Source organism: Propithecus coquereli, unplaced genomic scaffold (genome assembly GCF_000956105.1).
Source record: "Propithecus coquereli isolate 6110/MARCELLA unplaced genomic scaffold, Pcoq_1.0 Scaffold775, whole genome shotgun sequence".
Lineage (NCBI taxonomy): Eukaryota > Metazoa > Chordata > Mammalia > Primates > Indriidae > Propithecus > Propithecus coquereli.
In genome coordinates this window covers 739384-763367 of record NW_012153896.1, presented here as the reverse complement: position 1 = coordinate 763367, position 23984 = coordinate 739384, and the positions used below count along the sequence as shown (strand labels likewise).

General features: G+C 55.6%; 1 protein-coding gene and 1 pseudogene across 2 annotated transcripts; both read left to right on the top strand.

Annotated features, from left to right (window-relative positions):
* Positions 1–813: 813 nt before the first annotated feature.
* Positions 814–22423, top strand: FADS3 (fatty acid desaturase 3). Of its 2 annotated transcripts, none has more exons than XM_012662720.1 (12): positions 814–1170; positions 15733–15843; positions 16389–16586; positions 17066–17167; positions 17298–17420; positions 17705–17765; positions 18357–18433; positions 18957–19054; positions 19493–19589; positions 19728–19807; positions 20034–20159; positions 22108–22423. In XM_012662720.1, the coding sequence occupies exons 1-12, from the start codon at positions 946–948 to the stop codon at positions 22157–22159; spliced, it is 1350 nt and encodes a 449-aa protein (XP_012518174.1). In that variant the 5' UTR covers positions 814–945; the 3' UTR covers positions 22160–22423. The 2 variants fall into 2 exon arrangements, with proteins under 2 accessions (XP_012518174.1, XP_012518175.1); XM_012662721.1 differs by having other exon boundaries at positions 830–1170; positions 19797–19807.
* Positions 8121–8423, top strand: LOC105825056 (annotated as a pseudogene).
* Positions 22424–23984: the final 1561 nt, after the last annotated feature.

The following is a 23984-nucleotide window of genomic DNA, read 5'->3' as shown; positions in this document are numbered from 1 at the left end:
AAGCTTATGGGTGTGAGCCACTGCGCCCCATAGCCTGATTTTTATTCCTTGTTGGTTTGAACTCAACTTTTAGGAACGGGTATTTTTATCTCAAGAAAATACAGAGCAGTTTGGGGAGCTACCTACACTCTCAAAATACTTGAATTTATTTTAGTAAAAAAGGGAAGGGGGAGGGGTTGAAGAAGGGCGGCTCCTCTTCCTCCCCAGTGGCCAGCCCCGGCATCCCCAGCCCAGCAGCCCCCGATGGCGGGCAGCGGGGAGACCGCCGGCCCGGGCAGAGGGCTCCGCATGAGCAGCAGCGGCGGTGGGAGCGGCTTCGCCGCGCAGACGTTGGGGTCCATTGTCGGAAAGCTGTTTGCAGTCACCCCGAGATAGTGTCCCACCTCTGGGCGCTCCGGCTTTAACGTTCTAGGACGCGCCGCTGGAAGCCCCCAGACCCCTGGCCGGTCCTTCCAAGGGCACAGACCCGGACTCCGCCTGGGCCCCATAGGGCGCCGCGGGGCGGGCACCAGGTGTGCGCCGCGCCCCGGACCTCGCCCCCGGCCGAGTCAGGAGCCCTGGGAGCCGGGGCGGGACAGTGCCCTGCGGACAGGCCCGGGCGTGGTGGCCCCTGCCCTCCGGGGAGGAGCGACCCCGCCCCGACCCCGCCCTCCGAGGCCGGCCAATGGAGGCCGCGGCGCCGCGGGGATTGGAGCGGGCGCGGGGTGGCCGCCCGGGGGCCGGGACTAGGGGAGGGCGAGGCGAGGCGGAGGCCGCCACCGCGGTTATAAGGCAGCGAAAAGTTGCCTGCGCCGAGAGCCCGGCAGGCGCACGCTCGTACGGCGGCCGCAGCGGCAGGGCGGGGCCGGGAGCGGCGGGGACCCCGGGGACGCCACCTCGCTTTCCTCGGTGTCTCGATCGGGCCTTGGGAACGTCCCGGGATCCCCAGGACTTACGCGCGCAACCATGAGTGGCGTCGGGGAGTCCGGAGGGGGGCGGGGGCCGCGGGAGGGGCCCGTGCGGCCCGGGGCGCCGCTGCCCACCTTCCGCTGGGAGCAGATCCGCCGGCACGACCTGCCTGGCGACAAGTGGCTGGTCATCGAGCGTCGCGTCTACGACATCAGCCGCTGGGCGCAGCGGCACCCGGGGGGCAGCCGGCTCATCGGCCACCACGGCGCTGAGGACGCCACGGTAAGGAAGACACCATCGGCGGGGTGGAGCCTGGCGTCCGCCGGGGCCTGGGCCGTGAGCACCGCCCTCCACCTGCGGGACTTTAGCATCCTTCCTTCCTTCTGACCTTTGACCTCCACGTCCGGGACCCAGAGTTGGGACAGACTAGCTAGGGGCTGGCATGGTGGGGTAGGGAGGCCACCTCCCTGCATGGAGGACTGGCAGGCTGTCTCCAGAGCAGGTCTGTGGGGGAGGAAGGGGCTCTCAGAGGTGGGCGTGTCTTGCTGGACAGAGCCTGCCCTAGGCGAGGGCCCTCCCTGTCACTCTGAGGTTCCTCAGACCAGGTCACTCATGCGGGGTGCTTGCTGGGTGCTAGGGGCAGGGCAGGGTCCCCAGGGATTGACAAGGATGTGCTATCAGAGGCTGGGGGCTGGGCAGAGCCGGATGGTCTGTGGCTTTCCCAAGAGTTGCTGTAAATGGCTCTGAGGGGCAGTGAGTGACTCACCTCTCCTGGGCTAGCAGCTGCACGTGGGAGGACTTTGCCAGCCAGGCTGGGTGGGCCTCCTTGGAAAGCACAGTCACCCCAGGAATAGGCTGGCCTCTGGGGACCCCGACTTCCCCTTCCCAGCCGGTCTAGACAAGGCGGGATATGGCCCAGCCCCATAGGACTGTCTGATGGGAGCCCAGTGGTGGAGCAGCCTCTTGGAACAGACTTATCAGCCCCTTTTGCTCAGTCCCCCACCTGGAGAATAGGGCCACGGTGCTCTGTCCTTGACCGTCAAATTTCTAGGTTGGCCACACTAGGTACCAGGAATGTCTTCAAGACCTGAGGGGATGAATCCCTAACGGTGGAACTTCAGGCAGCAGAGGAGATTCTGTCCTGTCCCACGACTGTCACCCTTCTTGTTGCCAGGGCCACCTGTTCTCTGCCCACTGCCTCCTCCCACAGGTTGGGCAGTCTGTCTTCCACCCTTAACCCCAGCAAGCAGAGGAGTTAGGGTGAGACTTCTCCTGAAATTCTAAAAACTGAGAGAAATCCTCTCTGAGGGGCTGGGCACTGGCCCGAGGGGGCAGCATAGCCAGGTTGACTCAGCCTGTGGGCCAGTGATTATGTGAGCATGCAGGCGCCTGGCGTGTGGGCGCTGCGTGCACGGGTGAGTGTGGATGTGCGTGTCTGCCTTTCTGCCAGGGCATGGTGGGTTGGATGAGGTGCACAGCTCCTCTGCCTCAGCCTGGCTGAGCCCTGGCCTCCCTTCGAGGATCTCATGGGTGCCTGCTCTGGCCTTTTCAACCTGTAGGACAGGATGGGGGCAGGTGAGGGGGAGGACCACAGAGAGCTTTTACTCATGGCTCTTTCCTGTTTGGTGCCAGGCTGATGCTGGGGGCCCTCGCTTGTGGAATTCCTGACTTACATTTAGCTTGAGACTCTGACACCTCTACCTGGCAGTTTTCTCATTGATCTGTGGCCAATAAGATCTGTTGGGGGAAAAAAAAAAAACAACTCTCTGCCACCTGGGGCTGGGTCCTGGCTCTGCCACTGGAGGCTGTGAGCCACCTTGAACCAGGTATGTCACTCCTCTGAGCCTCAGTTTCCTCCTCTGTAAAGTGGGGAGAGCTGGGCCAGACAGGGAGCTGGCCAAGGACAGAACTGTGCCTTCTTAACTCCACGGTCCCAGGGCCACCACGTACTAGTTTGTGTTCAGTAAATGTTGCTGGCTCCTAAGTGTGAGTGTGCCCTACAAACTGTGGAGTGCAGTGGGACAGCCCTGCATGGCTCCCCGTTTGCTGGGTAGCCTTATCTGGTTACATTCCTGTCTATAATAGGAAGGGGCTGTTCTAGGCCATCTCTTAGCTCCCTCAAAAACCCCAAACACTGGGCTGGAGCTGCCAGAAATACCTGGTCTATTCAGGCCAAAGGGGGCTGTGAGATGGCTGAGGTAGGCAACCCCAGTCTCTGTTCACGATGGGTCCACAGGGCACACCAGGGATTGGTCCTGCCCAACGCCCTTTGTGCTCTGAGTCCCGACCTCAGGCGCCCCATCCCAAGCCTTGGGGCTCAGGTCGGGTGGCAGCCATCTTGCAGGGCCGACTCCAGCAGCACCTCTCACCAGCCTGGCTGCCCGTCAGCTGTTCTATGTCCAGGCAAGACACGCCTTCCTGCCAGGAAATTCCCAGAGTTTCTGTGCCGTGAAGTCAGCCCGTGGCCATCCTGGGACAGAAAGCCAGGTACCCTAGGGAGAGCGATCTGGGCCCTGGGCCAGGTTTGTCTAAGTGTCATAGGCAGCCTGAGACTAGTGGCCGGGGAGGGGCGAGGCCCAGCCGACCAGTCACGAGTACACGAGGCACACGCACTGAGCGCCTGCTCTGTGCCAGGCTGAGTTCAGTGCTGGATACACTGATACTCTCCCTTTAATCCTCAAGATGCCTCTGCGAGGCCCGTACTGTCATTGTTATTCCCACTTTACAAATGAGAAAATTGAGACTCACAGATGCAAAGGGCCTTGAAGCTGAGTGGTAGTTCTGGGGTTTGAGTCCATAGCCATGCTTTTAACCACGTGCTACACAGCGCCTAGCTGTTTATTTCACTCACTCATTCATTCATTCATTCTTCAATCATCGACTCACTAAATCCGTCGGCGAGCATCCCCCATGTGTCGCCCGCTGTTCTAACCTCTGAACCTGGACAACGCACCTGCAGGGAGGGAGTTCCTGGCAGAGGGGCCAGCGACAGCAAAGGCCAGAGGTGGCTGCCGTCGAGAGCAGTGGGGAGAGGGGCTGGTTTCCGCTGGATGTCTGTACCCTATCGAGGACTTTGGCTGCATTCTGGGGAGGAGGGCAGAGCCAGGGTGGACACTTACAGGGATCCCTCTTGGAGAGAGCAAAGGCAGAGCCTCCCAGGAGAAGAGTAGGGGGTAAGAGAGGGGACGATGGGGGCCTGCCTCCCCCAGGAGAGGCCACTTAGAAGAGGTTACCATTTAACTGGGTCCTGGGGAAGAGATGCCATGGACACAGGCACACCGGTGGGAGCCGTTAGGATTTAGCTCCGTGTTGTCTCTAGAGAGGGAGCTGGTGTGGCCTCCCTCTAGGACCTTGGACACGTACTTTCCCTAGTGGGTCTCAGTTTCCCCTGTAGCATAATGGGGATAAGAATGCATTCATCCTGGGTGCGCTGCGGGATGGTGCTGGGTGCCTGGTTCCTGTGGACAGCAAAGCCCTGTACCCATGGAGTGGTGAACCCATGGCCCGCAGCTCCTTGGGGAGGCTGAGAGGTTTCCCAGCAGCTCTGGTGCCCTTTGGGCTGAAATCCTAAAAGCTATGGGAAGATCCAAGATCCAACAGACCTTCTGAGCCCTTCCTCTAGGTGACCTGAGCTGGAGGTGTTGGTGCCGCACTAGAGGCTGCACCGTAGTAATTGCAGCCAATGGTTATTGACCAGGCACTATTCTGAGGGTTTTAGACGTGGTAACTAATTCTCCTAACAACCTTGTAAAGCGGGTCCTATCGTAAGCCCATTTTGCAGATGAGAAGACTGAAGCTGAAAATGGGCAATTTTTGTTTTGTTTTGTTTTGTTGTTTTATTTTTTGGAGACAAGGTTTCGCTCTTACCCAGGCTAGGGTGCAGAGGCTCATCATAGCTCACTGCAGCCTCAAACTCCTGGGCTCAAGTGATCCTCCTCCCAACTAGCTGAGACTATAGGCATGCCTGACCACACCCGGCTAATTTTTCTATTTTTTGTAGAAAAATATTTTTTGTAAGTCTTTCTTTTGCTCAGGCTGGTCTCAAACTCCTGGCCTCAAGCGATCCTCCCGCTTCAGCCTCCTGAAATGGTAGGATTACAGGTGTGAGCCACTGTGCCCAGCCTAAAACTGGGTGATGTAATGGGATGTTCTTAGAAAGGCCTTCATCCTGGGGCTTGGGGGATGGGGTTCATGTCTGGGTGGGAGCTGGGGAGGGGCAGTACTGGGCAGATCTGAGGAAGAGTACGGGTGGGGCTGTCTTGATAGTCTTGCTGCCTATGAAATGGGACCACTATGGGCCCAGTAAGCATTTTCTGCAATGTTCCCACCCAGCCAGACCCCTTCCCCAGAGAGGCTTCAGTGCCTTGCCCCCTCCCTGGGGAAGGAGTTGGTATCATCTGGCACCCACAGGACCTCAGCATGCTGTAAGGCAGCATTCCTCCTTCTTCCTGAGGGTGCCTGGGCTGCTGTGGGTTTCTCATGGAACAGCAGGGCTCCGGTGGTGGAACCACCCTTCACTGGGACATCGAGGTGCTGGGGGACAGGGGTGGCTTCCTGGGGGCAACTACCCTTGACCTGGGTTCTGCTACACAGGCCAGAGTTGGATGTGCCATGTTCAGAGCTGGGCTAATTTGTGCCTCGGTTTCCTCATCTATAAAATGGGTACCAATAGTGCTTCCCTGCTGGCCTCCTATGAGGGGTGCCAGGCAGAGGAATGGGAAGGAGCGTCTGAGCTGGGTATGGGCCCCTGCTTCATCTACCCACCTGGTAGGAGAGAGGCAGGAACGTCCTGGGGGTGTCCTCTGAGGCATATGAGGACATCTCCAGCAAAGGCACTAGGAGGCAGCAAGGACAGATCCAGACCACCTGAGCCCCCAGCAGCCCTGCCCCGTTCCCTGCTCCACCCACTTCTTGACTGATCGGGAACATTCCCACTTCTTTGGGGAGTGACCAAAATCTCTCCCTCCCCCGCTGTGTGTCTGGGGTGGAAGGAGGCTGCCAGCCCCTCCTGTTCCCCACGCCCGAGCTTGGCCAGGGCTTGGCGAGCCGCAGCAGCATCTCCTCCCTCCTGCCCCACCCACACCTGCCAGCCCCTCCTGGCAGGCACCCGTCGCCAGTGGGCTTTCAGGAGAACGCGCACATCAGGACCGCGGGCGTCAGATGACAGCCGGCCTGCGGTGCCCTTGCTGGACACCAGGCCCCTTCTAAGTGCTTTACCCACACTGGCTCCAGCCGCCCCACGAGATGGGCATTTGTGGTGGGCAGCTCCTGTTTTACTGACGAGAAAATACAGAGTGGAGAAGGGCGCGGTCTCCGCTGGAGCTCCCGGCTCCTGAGTGGCGGCGGCGCAGGTCCTGTCCTGGGCAGGCTGGCTCCAGAGCAGCCTCCCCCAACCAGCTGCTGTGTGGACTTCATGGTGGGGCTGGGGGCAAGGGGCGGGGCTCTGATGGCCAGCCGAGCCACTCCTAGGTTTGCAGGGACCAAGGCAGGGCTGGGCTGTCTCTGTGTCCTGGGGGAGTGTGAATCCCTCAGGACACAGACCTGGGTTCAAATCCCAGCTCTGCCACTACCCACTCTGTAACCTGGGCAGGTGTCCTTGCCCCCTGAACCTGCACTTCATCACCAGCAGATGGTTCGCACCCCTGCCTCGGGCGCTGTGGAAGGCTGGCTCTTGTCCACTTAGTCACATCTACTACTGAGCACTTGCTGTGTGTCAGCCTCGGAGAACAGAGTCTGTCGCTGCCACCAGGAGCTTATGTTTGGGGATGCCAGCCCTGCTCCGAGAACCGACGAGAGATCTTCAGTGCCACCTTCGACTCGCTCGGCTGGGGATCGGGGCTCACAGGACTTGGCACGCATACGCCTGGGAGGGTGCTTCCAGGTGCACCAGGGGTGGGTGAGGGTGGGTGAGTTCCCTGTAGTGCCCTGAGACTCATTTGGTGTAGCTCAGGAACCCCCTTCCTGCCCCCACAGCCCAGGCTTCCTGCAGCTGGTCTTTGGCTACTTGGAATGATGGCCAGCCTCATGGCGGGGACCCCCCTGCCCCACCTGGAGGCCCACTGCCTCCCCTACGGCCCAAGAATGGACACCCTGGGGCGACTGCTGAGTGGCCACAAGCACAGCTTTACAGTCAGACTCAAGTTCTGATCCAACCTCAGGCAGATGGAGCTGTGTGACCTGGAGGAAGTGGCTTAACCTCTCTGAGCCTTAACTTCTGCCTGGGCCCTGGGTCCTTGAGCAGAGGCTCAGAGAGGTCTAGGTCATGTGACCCTGGCTCTGTGGTGCCTGCCCTGCCTGTCCCTCCCCCAGGCTGGGTGGGCGCTTTCACAACTCCCTTATCGCTCTAAGGGATAGACCTGGCTGGCAGACTTTTGAGGGATGGCTCTGTCCTCTCCGCTCAGTGCCTCTACAGGCTGGCCCGGGTGACTCAGGACCAAGGGACAGGAGTCGGGGAGCCGACCTGCTCCCCGAGATCCTCAGCTCGAGGGGGGCCCCAGAACAGACACGGGGGACAGGAGAAGGAAGGGCTAGAGAGGAGATCCTGGGGCCGTAGCCACAGTGTGCGTGTTCTGCCATGTGCGTCCGTGTGTGCGCCGTCTGTGCAAGGCTGTATCTGGCTGCGTGTTCCCGTGGGCTGTGACCGTGGGCATGTTTCTGAGTGTCTGGGTCTTGCTTGCTGCGGTGGTTGGTGGGTGTGTCTGTAGGCGTGTGCGCATGTGTAAGACACTCCTTGCTGTGCCCTTGCACAGCGCCTGGGCTCCATGTGCTGCCAAGGGAGCAGGGACATTCTGTCACACGCTACAACATGGATGACCATTGAGGACGCTATGCCAAGTGAAACAAGTCAGACACAAAAGGACAATGTTACACGATTCCTTCTATAGGCGATTCCCAGAGCAGTCAGATTCACAGAGACAGAAAGCAGAATGGTGGTTGCCGGGGCTGGGGGAAGAGGGACTGGGAAGTTAGTGTTTTATAGGGTCAGAGTTTCAGCCAGGCAGATGCGAAACTTCTGGAGATGGATGGTGGTGGCGGTTGCACAACATTGTGAATGTACTTAATGCCACTGAACTGTACACGTACCTAAAAATGATTAAAGTAGTGTATTTTATGTATATTTTACTACAATTAAAAAACATTTAAAATAAAAAAGAGTTAATGCTTAGAGAGGGGGACGTCCGGCTTCCGACCGGGGCCCTTTGTACTGTCAGCAACCAAAGAGAGAATTCAGTATGGGTGATGTTGGGAAAGGGAAGATCTTCAGAAGTGTGCCCAGGGCCACGCCCTGGGAGAGGGAGGCAAGACCGGGCCAAATCTCCATGGCCTCTTTGGGCGGAAGACAGGTCAGGCCTCTGGATTCTCTTACACAGACCCCAGTAAGAACAAGGCATCACCTGGGGAGAGGATACACTGATGCAGTATTTGGAGACTCCCAAGACGTACCTCCCTGGAACAAAAATGATCTTTGCTGCATTAAGAAGAAGGCAGAATGGGCAGACTTGGTAGCGTGTCTCAAAAAAGCTACTAATGAGTAATAATTGGCCATTGCCTTATTTATTACAAAACAGAAATATCTCATGACTTTTTTTATGTGTCCCATAATTTAATTGGCCTCATACACCAGAATTGAGATCATGAAAGAGTGACGGAGTATTTTCGTTGGACAGTACTGATTTTGCTAAGACTGGCTTAATTGTGGTTAATTAAGGTTAATTCGGTTTTTTGAATTTTGATAGCAATCCCAATTCAGTAAATGCTATCACTGGTTTCTCCTTCTAAAGATATGATTGGATTTAATTAGTAATGTTCAACTTTTCACGAAGATGGTAAATTGCCACCTCAAAACCTACTGAAGATTGGTTTTATGTTGAGATTTGTATAACTGGTTATGTGAATGTGTTTAAGTACTAGGGAAATCCCGTCACTGTGTTGGAACCAAGCAAGACCCACCGGTGTTTTAATTTGTGTTCATTAGCCTGTAAAAGGCGAGGGCTGGTGGAGATAAGATAGCAATGTCTACTTTATATTCTTGGTCTTCGCTATGCCAATCTAATTTCCCTGCGTTACTAAAATGCTGCCTTTTGTTTATTGAAAGGCATTTTAGTGTGGTTTATGTGTAATATCAAATAAAGAATATTTAACACTTGTCACGTTTTATAGACAGTCTAGAAGGTTAAATGCTTTTAAAAGTCAATGTGACAAGAAATAGCAAATTAAACTTTTGCATTCTTTGCTACCTAAGTCACACTAGGTTATCATTTAGGAGTGTCTTTAAAGGGCTCTTCAGAAACACAGAAATCTGTAGAGCTTCTGTATATGTGTGATGGGTAATGGTGCTTTTACCAACTCATTAGAAGGATGAAAGTAGAAGAGATATACACAAATTTGAAAATGATGTGTGATCATAACTTAAAATAATTTAAAAAAAATCACCATTTAAAAAGAAGAGTTAACGTTCAGCAGTCCTGAACCAGTAGGGCCCTGAAGTCTCGCTGCCTTGATTTGCCCTGGAAACTGAGGCCCCGGGAGGAGAATGGACTAGCTCAGGGTCACACTCCTCACACATGTCTGTAGTCCCAGCTACTCCTGAGGCTGAGGCGGGCTCACTTGAGCCCAGGAGTTTGAGGCTGGCCTGGGCAACATAGCAAAATCCTGTCTCGTTAAAAAAAAAAAAAAACAACCACACACTGAGTGGGGTCGTAGAGCCCCAACACTGTTCCTGCCTGGCAGCCTGCCAGCACCATCCCCTTTCTCTAGCAGTTTTGCTGTCCTTTCTTTAAGGTTCAGCTCTAAAGGGGGTGAGGTCTGCGCCTATGCAGCCCCCTCCCCTATAATGAGGTCCAGGGGGCCAGGTCAGCTCAGGTTCTAGAAGGTGCACCCTCCCAGCCCCCTAGTCCCCAGGCCGCCCTGGAGCAATAGGAGCAGGAAACAGGCAAGGGCACCCGTAAGGTGGCTCCTGCAGGTGTGGCCTCTAAATGGAGGCTGGAGGGGCCTGAGGTACTTCCTTCCCTCCCCCCCTTGCGTGGATGCCCTGGAGGTGACCTCAGGGCCCCACTGTCATTTCTGTGTTAGGTACAGCAGCTGGTAGGCTCATTAGCAGGAGGAAAATAGGAGGCCCCTGTTCTCGTTCAGCCTTCTTCAAAGGTGTTTCCTCTCACAGCTCGAGGCCCCTCAGTCACCTTCCCCAGGCCCATGGGGATGACACTACCCAGTCACACTGCTTCTGCAGTTCGGGCTGCTTCAAGGCTGTGGCTGGCCCAGTGCAGGGAGTTAGCTACTCTTCCAGCAAAAAATCGGGTCCCTTAGGTAGGGGTTGTCGCAAAGGATAAGAAAATAATAGAAAATGGAAAACAATAGAAATAAAAGAATATGCAGAGATGAAGGTATAGTTTTATAGATTTATAAAGATAAAAGGCAAAGCAGGGGTACTCAGGGGTCCTTACGAATATCTCCGTGAATTGTAAGGCCACGAGTGAAGTTTCACGTGGGTATTTATAAGTACAGTGATCGGTTGCCAGGGATAACAGATTTACATAATGACAGGTAGTTCATTTTATGTTAAAAGTATTTCAAAAGGCTTCTATAGATCCCTTAGCTAACTCTATCTATGTGAACAAATGGTTACAAAATCTTTCAAGGACAAACTTCTAAGTTCTAAGATAAACTTATCACTTAACAGAAGGGTTAAACAGAGATATAGTGGCTCCATATTTCTTTATCTAGTTATTGTGTATAGAGACAGGTGGCTGGGAATTTAAGCAGGAACTGTCCCTTGGGCTAATTGCTTTTAGCCACAGGTGTCTATCCATCCAGCGGGCATTCTTTGATCAGCTCTCATCCTGTGGCTCCTTGAAGACCTTGCTTTGTCCTTCAAAGCAGGCAAGAACCACTGGGTTTGAGACCACAGCGTCACTTTGGAAAGCAGCTGCTACTGACCTTTGAGATGCCCTCCTGAGGTGGAGCAGCTTTTGATATGCAAATTAACACGTTCACATATTCCTTTAGGGCAAAGCCCTGCAAAACTCCTGAGACCATTTCTGTCCCTAATATGGTAATATTAATTTATGGAGCGACAGCCCAGAGAGAGCCTCCAGAAGTGCAAGGATAAAAAAATCATCGAAGAGCTGTGAACAATTAATGAGCTGATTGCAATCCCAAGACCACAGGCAAATCAGGAAGGCTAAGTGAGCCCAGGTGCGAAGTTCAAGTGTACTGAACACGTCAGCATTGCCCTGGCCACTTCCTTACTGTCTCTTTCCCGAGCGCTTATCTTTCTTTCTTTTTTTTTTTTTGTTTTTGAGACAGAGTCTCACTTTGTTGCCTGGGCTAGAGTGAGTGCCGTGGCGTTAGCCTAGCTCACAGCAACCTCAAACTCCTGAGCTCAAGCAATCCTACTGCCTCAGTCTTCCAAGTAGCTGGGACTAGAGGCATGCGCCACCATGCCCAGCTAATTTTTTTTTCTATATATTTTTAGCTGTCCAATTAATTTCTTTCTATTTTTGGTAGAGACGGGGTCTCACTCTTGCTCAGGCTGGCCGAGCTCTTATCTTTCTCCTCATCTCTTTGTTCCCCTTCCCTCTTTCTTTTCTCTTCCTTCCTTCTGCACTGTGCCCACCCCAGCTATTACAGAGAATCACAGGAATAGTAGATTGTTTTATTTACTTTTTTTGAAAAAAATATATTTTTTGCTCTTGCTTTGTAAATGAAATGAGTTCAATCGTTCGAGTATATTCTTTGCAAACCTCCAAGAACTCCGTGTATGTGGCCCTTGGCTGATTCTTTTCCCCCTGGCAGCCCAGTGGCCCTCAATGACAGGTTTTCCCGCTCACACTCTACCCATTGCTTGTGTTTGTAAAAACTAGGTAAATCTAATATTTGTGACCGAAATCTTATCTTACATGCAGTAGAAATGTGCATGATTTATAGAAAGCTTTTCAGAAAAGTGGGACTTTTTCGTGAGAGGAATCAGAGTCTTCAGGGAGGTGTCGCGGCCCGGATTGCAGAACGGGGGATGGACACGGAAAGAAACACACAGACACACACAAGACGTACAAGACTGCAGCGGGGATTCCACCAGTCGCTTTATTCTTATACTTTTCTCTATCTGGCAGCTAATTCCTGGCACGTGACTACCTTGGGCGCCCTGAGGAAATACATTTTCATTCCTTCCAGACGATTGCTTAAGGGAAGCAGACGTTTGCATCTTAACTTCTTGCATCTTAACTTCTTTATCTCATTACCGTATGCAGGACAATGAGATGCCTTGGCTTGTTTGCAAGACCCCAGGCGCTTGGTTATCTGTCATAAAGCTATCTGTCATGAGGAATAGTTCTGTTTGGTCAACAGGCCGTGCCTGGGCCTATTGACCTCTGGCGCCAAGGAGAGCACACCCAGTTTTGCTGACTCTGGGCTTAAGCCAATTTTGCCCAGGGATGGTCCCTATACACACCCAGTTTCGCTGACTCTGGGCTTAAGCCAATTTTGCCCAGGGACGGCCCCTACATCTCCCCCTTTTTGGTTTAATTTTGAGATCAAATATGTTCAAAAACCATCATGATATTTTGATGGCGTTGATCATTCTTTATTTTTTGGTAGCTCCAGCATCTGTAGACTAGAAATAAACAAATCATGAAAACAAATAGAATTCATACATTAGTTCCTATACCATTAAGGAAAGCCCAAAAAGAAGTTAAGGGATTAACTTGAGCAAGCCCATTAGCTAGACTTTGGAAGAAATCTTGTTCATTAAACTCTGGCAAATTGTCATGGAAGGTGATTGTTATTTCTCGCTCCAGACTCTGTAGGTCTGCTGTCAAATTGTGGCCTCCAGTTAACAGCTGGCGAAGGACTCGCCAATGCTTACTACTGTTAAAAGGAATAGGTGTGACACAAAACCTGGAAGAATTCCAATCACAACGCAAAAATGATTGAGTCGATAAAACTTGAATTTGATCTCCCAACCATTGGACAGTACTTTGTAAATGAAGGATTTCTCCTTTTAAGCGACTATCAATTTCCTGTTGATGTTGCCACAGCCTATGAGAGTCTTCATGCCATCTACGGATGAAGTCGGCAGTTTGAACAGATTGCTGTAAAGCCACTCCTGCAGTAGCAACCGTGGCAGCTATAGATATCAATCCCGCCACAACAGCAATTATGAGGCTGATAGCTCTCTTAGCTCGATGGCTCAAGGCAGTTATTTTGTTCAGAAAAGTGGTGATCAGAGTGGACTCGCTCCAAGGGTGAGATAGATTAACTGGAATCCAAAGCTCTGTTCTGGCCCTTAAAATATACAAGCTTTGTGAACTAGCATTAAATGTAGCCCATGAAGAGCGGTTAAGGCAAGTATATAAAGAACAGTCATTAATACAAGAAATATTTCCCATGGATTCATTCCATTGGATGGTACCTAGCAACAACAAATACGAATAAGACACACAAGCCTGCAAGGATTGAGAAACATTAGTATAGAGATTAACCTGAAAAGCAGCAGGGGCAGACTGATTAAATGACATATTACCCATCCATATATTAATTAGCTCTGCCAATGATTTAAAAAATTAAGGGTAAAAAGTGTTCTTAATAGATGGCATTGAGGAGACTCAGGGACTCCCCCTTTTTGTTTTTGTAGTTGGAGTTTCAAGGTGTGATTGTCACGTTCAATAATTGCTTGACCTTGACTATTAAAAGGAATGCCTGTAATATGGCGGATGGAATGCAAGGCAAGAAAGATAGCAAGTTTATGAGAAGTATAGGTGGGGGATCCTTACTATGAAACACACATTGAGCCTGCCCCAATCCAGACAGAACAGTGGGAACTGTAAGTTTGGGCCAGTCAGGGGGCCATTGAGCAAGACAAATAATAGAAACATCGGCTTCAGTATCCACCAACCCCTCAAACGTACAGCCATTAATGGCAAGTGTGAGGACAGGTCGAGAGTCTTGAATAAGAGTTTCCCAAAAAACTTTAGTTCCTGTGCTGCCAAAGCCTCCCTGACGTTCAGCTTTATGAGTAGGAAAAGAGACATATGGTAGGAGCAAGAGCTGAGCTATACAAGTGCCTGCAAAGACTTGAGTAGTATGGGAAACAGAGACCATAAGCTGAATTTCACCGGTATAATCTGAGTCAATAACTCCCACATGTACAAATATTCCTTTCACAGTACAGCTGCTGGGTCCAATAACTAGCCCAACCTTCCCCGCAGGCAAGGGTCCAAAGACCTGTGTAGATAACTTATGAACACCAAGGCTGGGTCACGCAGGGCTGCTTGAGCCTCCAGAGTAGTATACTGCCCTGTCCCAGTAAGTTGTTCCTCCGTAGGTCCAGGGGGTTGTTGCTGTGCAAAAGGAATTTGAAAAACTCGTTCCCCTGGTTTCGGAGGGGCCGAGGGACGGACTGGATAAGCCAAAATGAAGGGTGGAGGCAGAGGACTGGCGGCCATCTTACTGCTTTTAAGCAAGGAAATTAATTCTTGTATTTCTGCCTGAGTAGGCGGCTCACCCGAAGGGTCAGAGTCCCCATCTGGTGGCTCTGGCTCTCCCTTATCTCTCAGTTCGTCAGGGGACGGGGCACGAGATGGCAAGGGTTCCTTTTCGGATTCTTCACCTGCATAAGCCTTTTCTGAGTCTGTCTGCAGCAAGCGTAAAGCCCGAGTTACCGCATTGCAGATGGTCCAAATCTTTAAATCAATAGTTTCGCCTTGCTGATGGGCATGGCGAAAAGCTTTAATAACTTGTTGCCAACTATGGAGATTTAACTGCACCTGCGACTGACGTTGAAACCAATAACAATGTTGTTGTACTAGCACGAATAATTGTCTTAAGGTACTTTCTTTTACTTCTACTCCCACAGAGCTTAAAAGTCCTTGAATTAACTTTCGATATTTGCGCTCTGCTGCTGAGGGGAAATTCCCCATATTCTCCCGAGAGTCCCCTGTTGGTTGCCGCTTACCTGTTGCCAAAGGGGTGCCTCTTCGGTCCCTCCATCCTGAACGACACAGACCCTGCTCGCTGCGCCAATTGTCATGGCCCGGATTGCAGAACGGGGGATGGCCACAGAAAGAAACACACAGACACACACAAGACGTACAAGACTGCAGTGGGGATTCCACCAGTCGCTTTATTCTTATACTTTTCTCTATCCGGCAGCTAATTCCTGGCACGTGACTACCTTAGGCACCCTGAAGAAAATACATTTTCATTCCTTCCAGACGATTGCTTAAGGGAAGCAGACGTTTGCATCTTAACTTCTTGCATCTTAACTTCTTTATCTCATTACCGTATGCAGGACAATGACACGCCTTGGCTTGTTTGCAAGACCCCAGGCGCTTGGTTATCTGTCATAAAGCTATCTGTCATGAGGAATAGTTCTGTTTGGTCAACAGGCTGTGCCAGGGCTTACTGACCTCTGGCACCAAAGAGAGCACACCCAGTTTTGCTGACTCTGGGCTTAAGCCAATTTTGCCCAGGGATGGTCCCTACACACACCCAGTTTCGCTGACTCTGGGCTTAAGCCAATTTTGCCTAGGGACGGTCCCTACAGGAGGTCTTTCTGCAAATCCAGATTTGCATCCACTCAGCCGTGTTTGGGGAGGGGCCCCTGTGCTGGGTGAGGTGGATGGAGCACAGCTGGTGAGGGGTGACAAGGAGGTCACCCAGGGCTTAGGGAGGACCAGGAAAGACCATGGGCAAGGCTGACCCACTGGTCCCATTTCGTTGGCTGCTGAACAACCTGCTGACTTTCTGTCCGGCCATAAACAGTTCCACCCTGTCTCTGCCTGCTGCTCTTGGGTACTGCTCCAGCTGTCCATCTGTCTGTCCACCTAACTGTCTGCTCTCCTTCAGGATGCCTTCCGTGCCTTCCACCAGGATCTTGGTTTTGTGCGCAAGTTCCTCCAGCCCCTGCTGATTGGAGAGCTGGCCCCGGAGGAGCCCAGCCAGGATGAAGCCCAGAACGTGAGCAACCTCTCGTGGAGGCTCAGCTCCGGGTGGGGGCGCTGGGAGGCTGAGGGGCACTGCCACATCGCCAGTGGCAGCTCCATCTGCGTTTCCCCATGGCAACGCAGGGCCAGGGCTGCGTTTGCCATCCCTGCCCGGGAAGGCAGCTGAAGGTGAAGCTGCGGCGATGCCCTGTGGGAGGCCAGGGCTCCAGAGCCAGCACTGGCTCGGGCTGTGCTTGCTCGGCCCCCAGGCGAGGCCCTTCTCTGCTCTGGGCCACCCCCACCTCCATCTCCAGCGAGGACTTTGATGAGCTGGGCTCTAAGGGTTCTCTCCTGGCTCTGGCTTCTCACCCACCCCACACCTTTGGGACGGAGAGGCTTGCGCCACCAGCCAGTCCCCAATTCACACCAGGCTCGGTGCTCTCACCCCGCCATCCTCTTTTGGCCACACCCCTTGGGCCTGGCACCAGGAGGAGGGGCTGAGGCTGGGGGAGCCCTGGGAGCCTCCTGAAGGCGACAGGGCCTCACTTCCCTGGCTGACCAGCTACTCCGCCCTGGCAGGCCCAGCTGGTCGAGGACTTCCGAGCCCTGCGCCAGGCAGCAGAGGACATGAAGCTGTTCGAGGCCAGTCCCGCCTTCTTCGCTCTGCTGCTGGGCCACATCCTGGCCATGGAGGTGCTGGCCTGGCTCCTCATCCGCCTCCTGGGCCCTGGCTGGGTGCCCAGCACCCTCGCCGCCCTCATCCTGGCCGTCTCCCAGGTGACCGCAGGACCGCGTTGCAGCCACACTAGACCGCCCAGCAGACATGGGGCCCAGCACTCTGGACATATTTACTGAATGAGTGAATGGACGAATGGATGAATGAGTGAATAGTTGCAGGGCCCACGCAGCATGTCTGGGGGTTGAGCTGGGTTCTAAGTGAGTTGCAGGAGTCACTTGTTTAATAAATCCTGTGCAAACAAGCACAGGGCGAGAACCAGCTCCATGGCAGACTTGCAAGCCCTCCGCCTCCCTGAGACTCAGTTGTCCTTGTCTTTACGAAAGAAAGCCTGCCCACAAGGGTCTTGAAATGGAGCATTAGCCGTGGTTGTACCCTGCAGGCTGGAAGAGTCCACGGGGGCTCCAGGGCTGGGGCCCCAGGCGGCCAGCACCCTCCTTCCTGGCTGGAGCCAGGCACTGGGAGTCCCGTCCCTCACGGGCTCCCTCCCAGCGGCTCCTGACCCTGCCTGTCTCCCCAGGCTCAGAGTTGGTGTCTGCAGCACGACCTGGGCCATGCCTCCGTCTTCAGGAAGTCCCGGTGGAACCACGTGGCCCAGCAGTTTGTGATGGGGCAGCTGAAGGTGAGGGTGGCGGTGGGGTGGGCAGCCAGGCGCTGAGTGGGGGTGCTGCGCCGGGTCTGCTCCAGTGTGTGGGCACGGAGTGGCGGGCATGGCCCGGCCCTCCCCCACAGGGCCCCTTCCTCCCCCACAGGGCTTCTCCGCCCACTGGTGGAACTTCCGCCACTTCCAGCACCACGCCAAACCCAACATCTTCCACAAAGACCCAGACGTGACTGTGGCGCCCGTCTTCCTCCTGGGGGAGTCTTCTGTCGAGGTGGGTGGGTGGGGACGTGGACACCCTGGGGCCAGGCCTGAGGCTGAGGGGGACCAAGCCCCTCGCTCTGGGCCTGCACAGCTCCTGACCTAGCCCTCCACTCTAGCCAGGCTGAGCCCCTGCCCCGTGGTCTCCCCCACCACCTCCCAGCCTGACGGGGTTGATGGGCCTGGTTGCTAGCATCTAGAGTTGTTGCCCTCGACCCTTGGCCCCAGCCAGACCCTGAGGTGGCCTGGGAGGAGGGCCTGGGGAGCCGCTCTCCCAGCCAGCGCCTGTCTCCACAGTATGGCAAGAGGAAGCGCAGATACTTGCCCTACAACCACCAGCACCTGTACTTCTTCCTGAGTGAGTGGCCATTTGTCCTCCAAGGGGTGGGGGCGTGCCCAGTCTGCCCTGTCCTCCCTGCTGTCCTGGACTGCTCCCAGCCACCCTCGGTGGCAGGGGTGCACCTGATAACCCTCCCCCTCCAGGGCGTCCTCCCAGCTCTGCTCAGGTCGCCCGGCCCGCGGCGTCTCTCACTCTGCCAGCACCACGCCTTTGCTCGGGCCGGTCCCCTGGCCTGGGTGCCTTCCAGCCACATGCAGCCACATCCCTGCCCGCGGCTTTCCCCTCACATCAGCGTGGTCCGGAGCCCTGGAGTGTGTGGGCAGTTACCGGGCAGACAGTGAGGACTGAAGGCTGGCCCTGACCTGCTGCGGAAGGGAGGCAGGAGGCAGGAGGCAGGAGGCGGCGGGGCCAGGGCCAGCCCGGGGAGGCCTGGACACGGAGGGCATGAGTGTGGCCCAGGCCTTGGTCATGTGGGGTCATCTCGGCTGGATGGGACCAGCACTGGCATCCCACGGGCATTCCTGGAGTGACAGAGCCCCTGCGCCCCGCTGCCCACCCTGCCTCGGCAGCCAGTCCTGCCCCTGAGCTCTGTCGTGCTCCTTCTCGCAGTCGGCCCGCCGCTGCTCACCCTGGTGAACTTCGAGGTGGAAAACCTGGCGTACATGCTGGTGTGCATGCAGTGGGCGGTGAGTGGCTGCTCGGGACCCCAGGCAGGCGGCTGTGTGGCGGGAGGTGGGGCCTCGGGGGGCAGCACCTGCCCACGAAGGCAAACAGTGCACACATGCATGCAAAAGTGTGTCTCACGTGTGTGTGCACACAAGAAGAGCGAGTGTGCACGTGGCTGGACATGTGTGCTCAAGCGTGCACATGGCCGTGTGTACGGTGGGTGTGTGCGTGGGGCATGGTGTGGGTGTTCTCCGTGGGGGTGTCCTCCTTGGGGGGGAATTGCTGGGCTGGTCCTGCCAGGCCTCTGTCCCTGCACACCCTGCATGGCACCTTCACCTCCAAGGTCAGCCTCGTGAGCTGGCAGGGTGGGGACCCTGTCCCTTTACCCACCTGAGAAAACCCAGAGAGGGCCCGTGCACTGTCGCAGGCTCCAAGGCAAGTCAAGCAGAAGGGGTGGATGAACCCAGCCCCTCACCACCTGCCAGGTCCCCAGAGCCCTGCCGGCTGGAGACCACTCAGTATCACCTCTGCCCTCCTCTGCAGGACTTGCTCTGGGCTGCCAGCTTCTATGCCCGCTTCTTCTTGTCCTATGTTCCCTTCTACGGCGTCCCTGGGGCCCTGCTCCTCTTTGTTGCTGTCAGGTATGGCCAGATTTGAATGGCAGGGCATGGGGAGGTCACATACAGGTGACAGGTGGCCTGACCACAGTCCTCTCACCTCAGAGCCTCCATTTGCCCATCCGCAGAATGGGGCCAGCAGTCCTGCCTCCCCGGGTTGTTGGGGGATCAAATAAACATGAATGTGGCAGCATCCTGGGGGTGGCAGGTTTGGGGGAAGCGGCCTGGCTTGCAGGTGGCCCCGTGGGTGTCCACCCTCAGAGCAGGGCCAGCCTGGGCTCAGCCTTGCCATGGACCTTGCCCTGTTCAGCTTTAAACACCAGGGAGGGAGCGAGTACCACAATCCCATTGTACAGATGAGCAAGCTGGGGCCCCTGTCTGGGGAACGGCCTCCCTCCAGCCTCCACTCAGGGTGCCTAAGTGGCGAGCTGGACACAGGTAGTGCCCAAGCCTCCCCAACAGGGTCCTGGAGAGCCACTGGTTCGTGTGGATCACGCAGATGAACCACATCCCCAAAGAGATCGGCCACGAGAAGCACCGGGACTGGGCCAGCTCTCAGGTGGGCGGCAGGGGTGGGGCGGGCTGGGATGCCAGCTGGCAAGGATGGACGGGGCCCTGATGGGGCCGCAGGGGGTGTGGCATGGGGTCAGGGCTCCGTGCCAGCCTCTCTCATCTGTGTCCCGCCGGCTCCTGGCAGCTGGCGGCCACCTGCAACGTGGAGCCCTCGTTCTTCATCGACTGGTTCAGCGGCCACCTCAACTTTCAGATCGAGCACCAGTGAGTGCAGGTCCCGGAGGCCCCACAGGTCGGGGGTGAGGCCTGAGCCCAGGGGCTGGACCAGGAGGCCCGTTTTAGTCTTTTCTGGGGAGGCCAAGACAGGAGCCCTGGACTCCCTGGGGACCCTGGGAGAGGTGGTGAGCAGGGCCTGGGAGGTGCGGAGTGGGCGGGGCTACCCGTGGTAGTCCCCCAACCTCAGGTACCAGCGCACGCTCCCCACCCCCAGCCTCTTCCCCACGATGCCGAGGCACAACTACCGCAGGGTGGCCCCGCTGGTCCAGGCACTGTGTGCCAAGCACGGCCTCAGCTACGAGGTGAAGCCCTTCCTCACCGCGCTGGCGGACATCATCAGGTAAGGCTGCAGCCCAGCCCCTCGGCTCACAGTGGCGGCCCTGGGCAGGGCCCTCGCCTGCCCTGGTCCTGGTCAACCCCCTCCCCAGCACCCACGTGAGCCCCTCCTAAGAGCTGGCATTCAGGCCTTTCTGTCCTCAGTGCGTGCGCGTGCCCTCCCTCCTTCCCCAGCGTGCATTCCCACCGTGAGGATTTGTGGAGACCCCAGCAGGGGCTCAGGCCCCGTCCTACAAACATCCATGTTCTGCGGTGAACAGGTCTATGCAGACCTACCCCCAAAGGCCCAGGGACTCAGAGACCGAAGAAAGAGGCTGACAAATTCATTTTCTCAGAAAGAAACATGTAATAGGGACTTAGAAACAGAAGTGATGTCTCAGGTAGCCATGAGACGGTGATGCCCGCACCCACCCTCCACAGATATCCCTGTGTAGCAGGCTTTTTGGGTAAAACAGGTGCAGCTGGTCACCTCTCAGACTTTTTGGGGAAACTCATGACCTCTGGGGAGGTTAGATAAGCGTTTTCACGAGGGTTTGTCTGTGCTGTGGGTATCGTTTCAAGAGCTCGCTGCGCAATACCTCGGTATGCTGGGGTCAGACATTCGTCACCATGGCCGTTTCACTCGCCGCGCAGCAGGCTGTTTTCCTACAATCAGTGAGCAAAACAGGCCAAGGCCCCTGCGTTTCTGCAAGCAGCTGTTATAGAATAACAAATGAGTAAATTACGAAAAATGCAAGATACACTTTGGCGAAACAACCACAAAAACCCTAAATGTGGAGGAGGGGGAGGGGATGGGAGTGGGCCGGGCGGTAGTTGCAATTTTTTTCCTTTTTTAAAATGTTAATAGATCTAGGGGGGTACAAGTTGAATTCTGTTATATGTATATATCGTATAGAGGTGCGGTCTGGGTTTTTGGCGTACCCATCCCCCGAATATTGTACATTGTACCCTGCAGGTACCTTTCCATTCCTCACCCCTGTGAGCTTCCAGTGTCCATTATACCACCCTGTGTGTCCTTGCGTAGCCACAGTTTAGCTCCCACTTATAAGCGAGAACATGCAGCACTTATTTTTCCATCCCTGAGTTACTTCACTTAGGATAATGGCCTCTGCTTTCCTCCAAGTTGCTGCCAGGGTTGCAATTTTTAATAGAGTGGGCAGCATTGAGGAGCTGACATGTGAGCAGAGACAGGGAGGAGGGCTGACCACAGGGGCATCCGTGGAAGGGCGCAGGCCTGAGGCAGGAGCGTGCTGGTGTGCACCCGACGGGAGGAGGGACACGCCCGGCTTACATCTTGGAAAGGCGCCCTGACTGGGAATACACTGGCAAGGCAGGACTTGAACGAAAAAAGTATAGAGCAGAGGCCCCTGCAGCCATCCAGGTGAGGGCTGATGGGGCTCAGCCCTGGCGGTCGCCTTGGAGGAGGCGAACAGAGGTCAGATTCTAGGTCTCCTACCTCTGTGCCTTTGCACATGCCGTTCCCTTTACTCGGATGCCCTTCCTTCTGCACTGGTGTTCAGACTCCTGCTTGTCCTTCACCGTCCATCCCAGCCTGATCCTCTGAGCCCCTGCTCTTCGGCTCAGCCCCTCTAGAGCACCTGGCACAGGGCTTCTCAGCGAGTTGTTGATATTTCTGGTTCCTCTGCCCAAGCCTGGGCTCCTGGTGGGCAGGTTCCATGTCCTGTGTGTCCCTCGGTCATAGCCCCAGCAGGAGGAGGCAACAGGGAGAACTGGGTGAAGGAGGGACAGGGCCCCCAGGCTCATGCCTGGGTTCTACTCCGGCTAGTGAGCACTTAGCCTCTTCTCCCAGCCCACGACCTGGCCCCGCGCAGTTGCCTGCGCCAAGCGGAAGGGGGCCCACAGGGAATGGGGATGTCCCCACTTACACTCATCATCATGATGGGGGGTCTAGCAGTGTAGCAGCTGCATCCCTAACATCCACCCCCCCGCAGGTCCCTGAAGAAGTCTGGTGACATCTGGCTGGACGCCTACCTCCACCAGTGAAGGCAGCAGAGAGGGGTAAGGGCTCCGGGCCCAGCAACCCCCAAGCCGGCCCCACGCAGGATCAACACCCCAGCCCTCCACCCGCTGGACTAGGGGTGCCCTGCCTACCCCTCGCTTGTCTGTTCAGCAGCCCCATGGCCTTGGCTCTGGGCCCAACAGGGCCGGGGTAAAGGGAAGGTACATAAAGCCACACGGCAAGCATGGCATGTTTTCCTAGAGCAAGAACTGGGGGAAAACTGTTATTTTTATATAAAAACACACCCAGATGTATTATGGAATAGGGCATTGAATCTGCATGAATTTTGGAGCTGGGGTCTCAGACTCCCCAGTGTGTTCGGGCCCTTGGGCCGTCAGGGTGTCGGGGGATGGCAGCTAAGGTGCTCCCCCACTCTGGGTGCTCTGGGTTGGGGAGCTGGTGGCTGCCTGGGCTCAGATCCGCCCAAGGACCTGGTCCCTTCCCGGTCATCCTCTCACCAGCAAGCTGGGGCGAGTCGAGCTGGGCTTCACCTCTGCACGATGGGACAGGGCTGGCCCTGTGAACGAGGACCCGGGGCTGAGGGCCATGTCTGCAGGCGTCTCTGGAGCACCGGCTGGGGAAGCCACTATGTTTCTAGACCTGCGCCGACCTCCTCGCAGCCCTCCGTGATGGGGGTTCTCAGGGGGCCCTGTGGGGTGGGCCACCTATTGATTTCGGCACCGCACTTGGCATCATGGGGGTGGTGGTGCAGCCTGACCAGGCCCAGTGGCCTGCAGGGGTGACAGTGACCTCCCCCATGCCCACCTGGGGCCAGGTGCTTGCCTGCAGTTGCTGCACTGAATAAGCTGGACCCCTGAGGCGTGGCCATCCTGTCCCTGAGTTCCTGGAGTCTGGGGACTCACGCCGACTGGCTAGTGTCCTTGGGCAGGGCACTGCCCCTCACCAGGCCTCAGGCTCCTCGTCTGACAATGGGTGAAGTTGGACTGTGCCTGTGGATTTTTGGCAAGTTCTGGGGAGGGCTTTGAGTTGCCGTTTGGGGCATCCTGGCTTGGGAAGAAGGGAGGGCTGGGCGGCGGCCTGCTTGGCCCCAGCATCCGCTCGCAATGACTGAAGGTCTTGTCTCAAGTGTCGGCAGCTTAAAGAAGAAAAAGTTGAAATGCTAAGCCAGGATTTCTCTGATGCCTTTCTGGAGCGGAAGCCAGGGTTGCCCACCAGCTGTAAGGATTGCCCCCGACCCTGTCGAGACTCCCACTGTCTGGGCTGGGCTCCTTTCGGATGGAGGGAGGGGCGCAAACACTGCAATTCTTGTTCATTCCTTCCCGAGCGCACCTTCTGTGGGTGGAGCTGGGGAGATGTCATGCTGCCCCCAAGGCCACCCCCTCCACAAGGCAGCCTTGGGCGTCTCAGCCTGTGAACTTCTCTTCCAAGACTATCTAGAAAGCTCCTTAGGGCCGGGCGTGGTGGCTCACGCCTGTAATCCTAGCACTCTGGGAGGCCGAGGCGGGCGGATTGTTTGAGCTCAGGAGTTCGAGACCAGCCTGAGCAAGAGCAAGACCCTGTCTCTACTAAAAATAGAAAAACTAGCCAGGTGCAGTAGCACATGCCTGTGGTCCCAGCTACTCTAGAGGCTGAGGCAGGAGGATCTCTTGAGCTCAGGAGTGTGAGGTTGCTGTGAGCCAGGCTGACGCCACAGCACTCACTCTAGCCCGGGCAACAGAGCGACACTCTATCTCTAAAAAAAAAAAAAACAAACAAACAAAACCAAAGATGTGGAGGACGGTAGGGACGTGGTCAAGGTATCCCAGCATGCTGGGGAGCCGCTCGTTCTGTTATGTGTGAAGCCAGGCT

Excerpts from the sequence above, each read along its gene's own strand:
- FADS3 (XM_012662720.1), top strand. The coding sequence starts at position 946 with ATGAGTGGCGTCGGGGAGTCCGGAGGGGGGCGGGGGCCGCGGGAGGGG. Across the intron at positions 15,844-16,388 it reads GCCAGGATGAAGCCCAGAAC|GCCCAGCTGGTCGAGGACTT; the intron begins GTGAGCAACCTC and ends CCGCCCTGGCAG. Across the intron at positions 19,055-19,492 it reads CTCCTCTTTGTTGCTGTCAG|GGTCCTGGAGAGCCACTGGT; the intron begins GTATGGCCAGAT and ends CCTCCCCAACAG.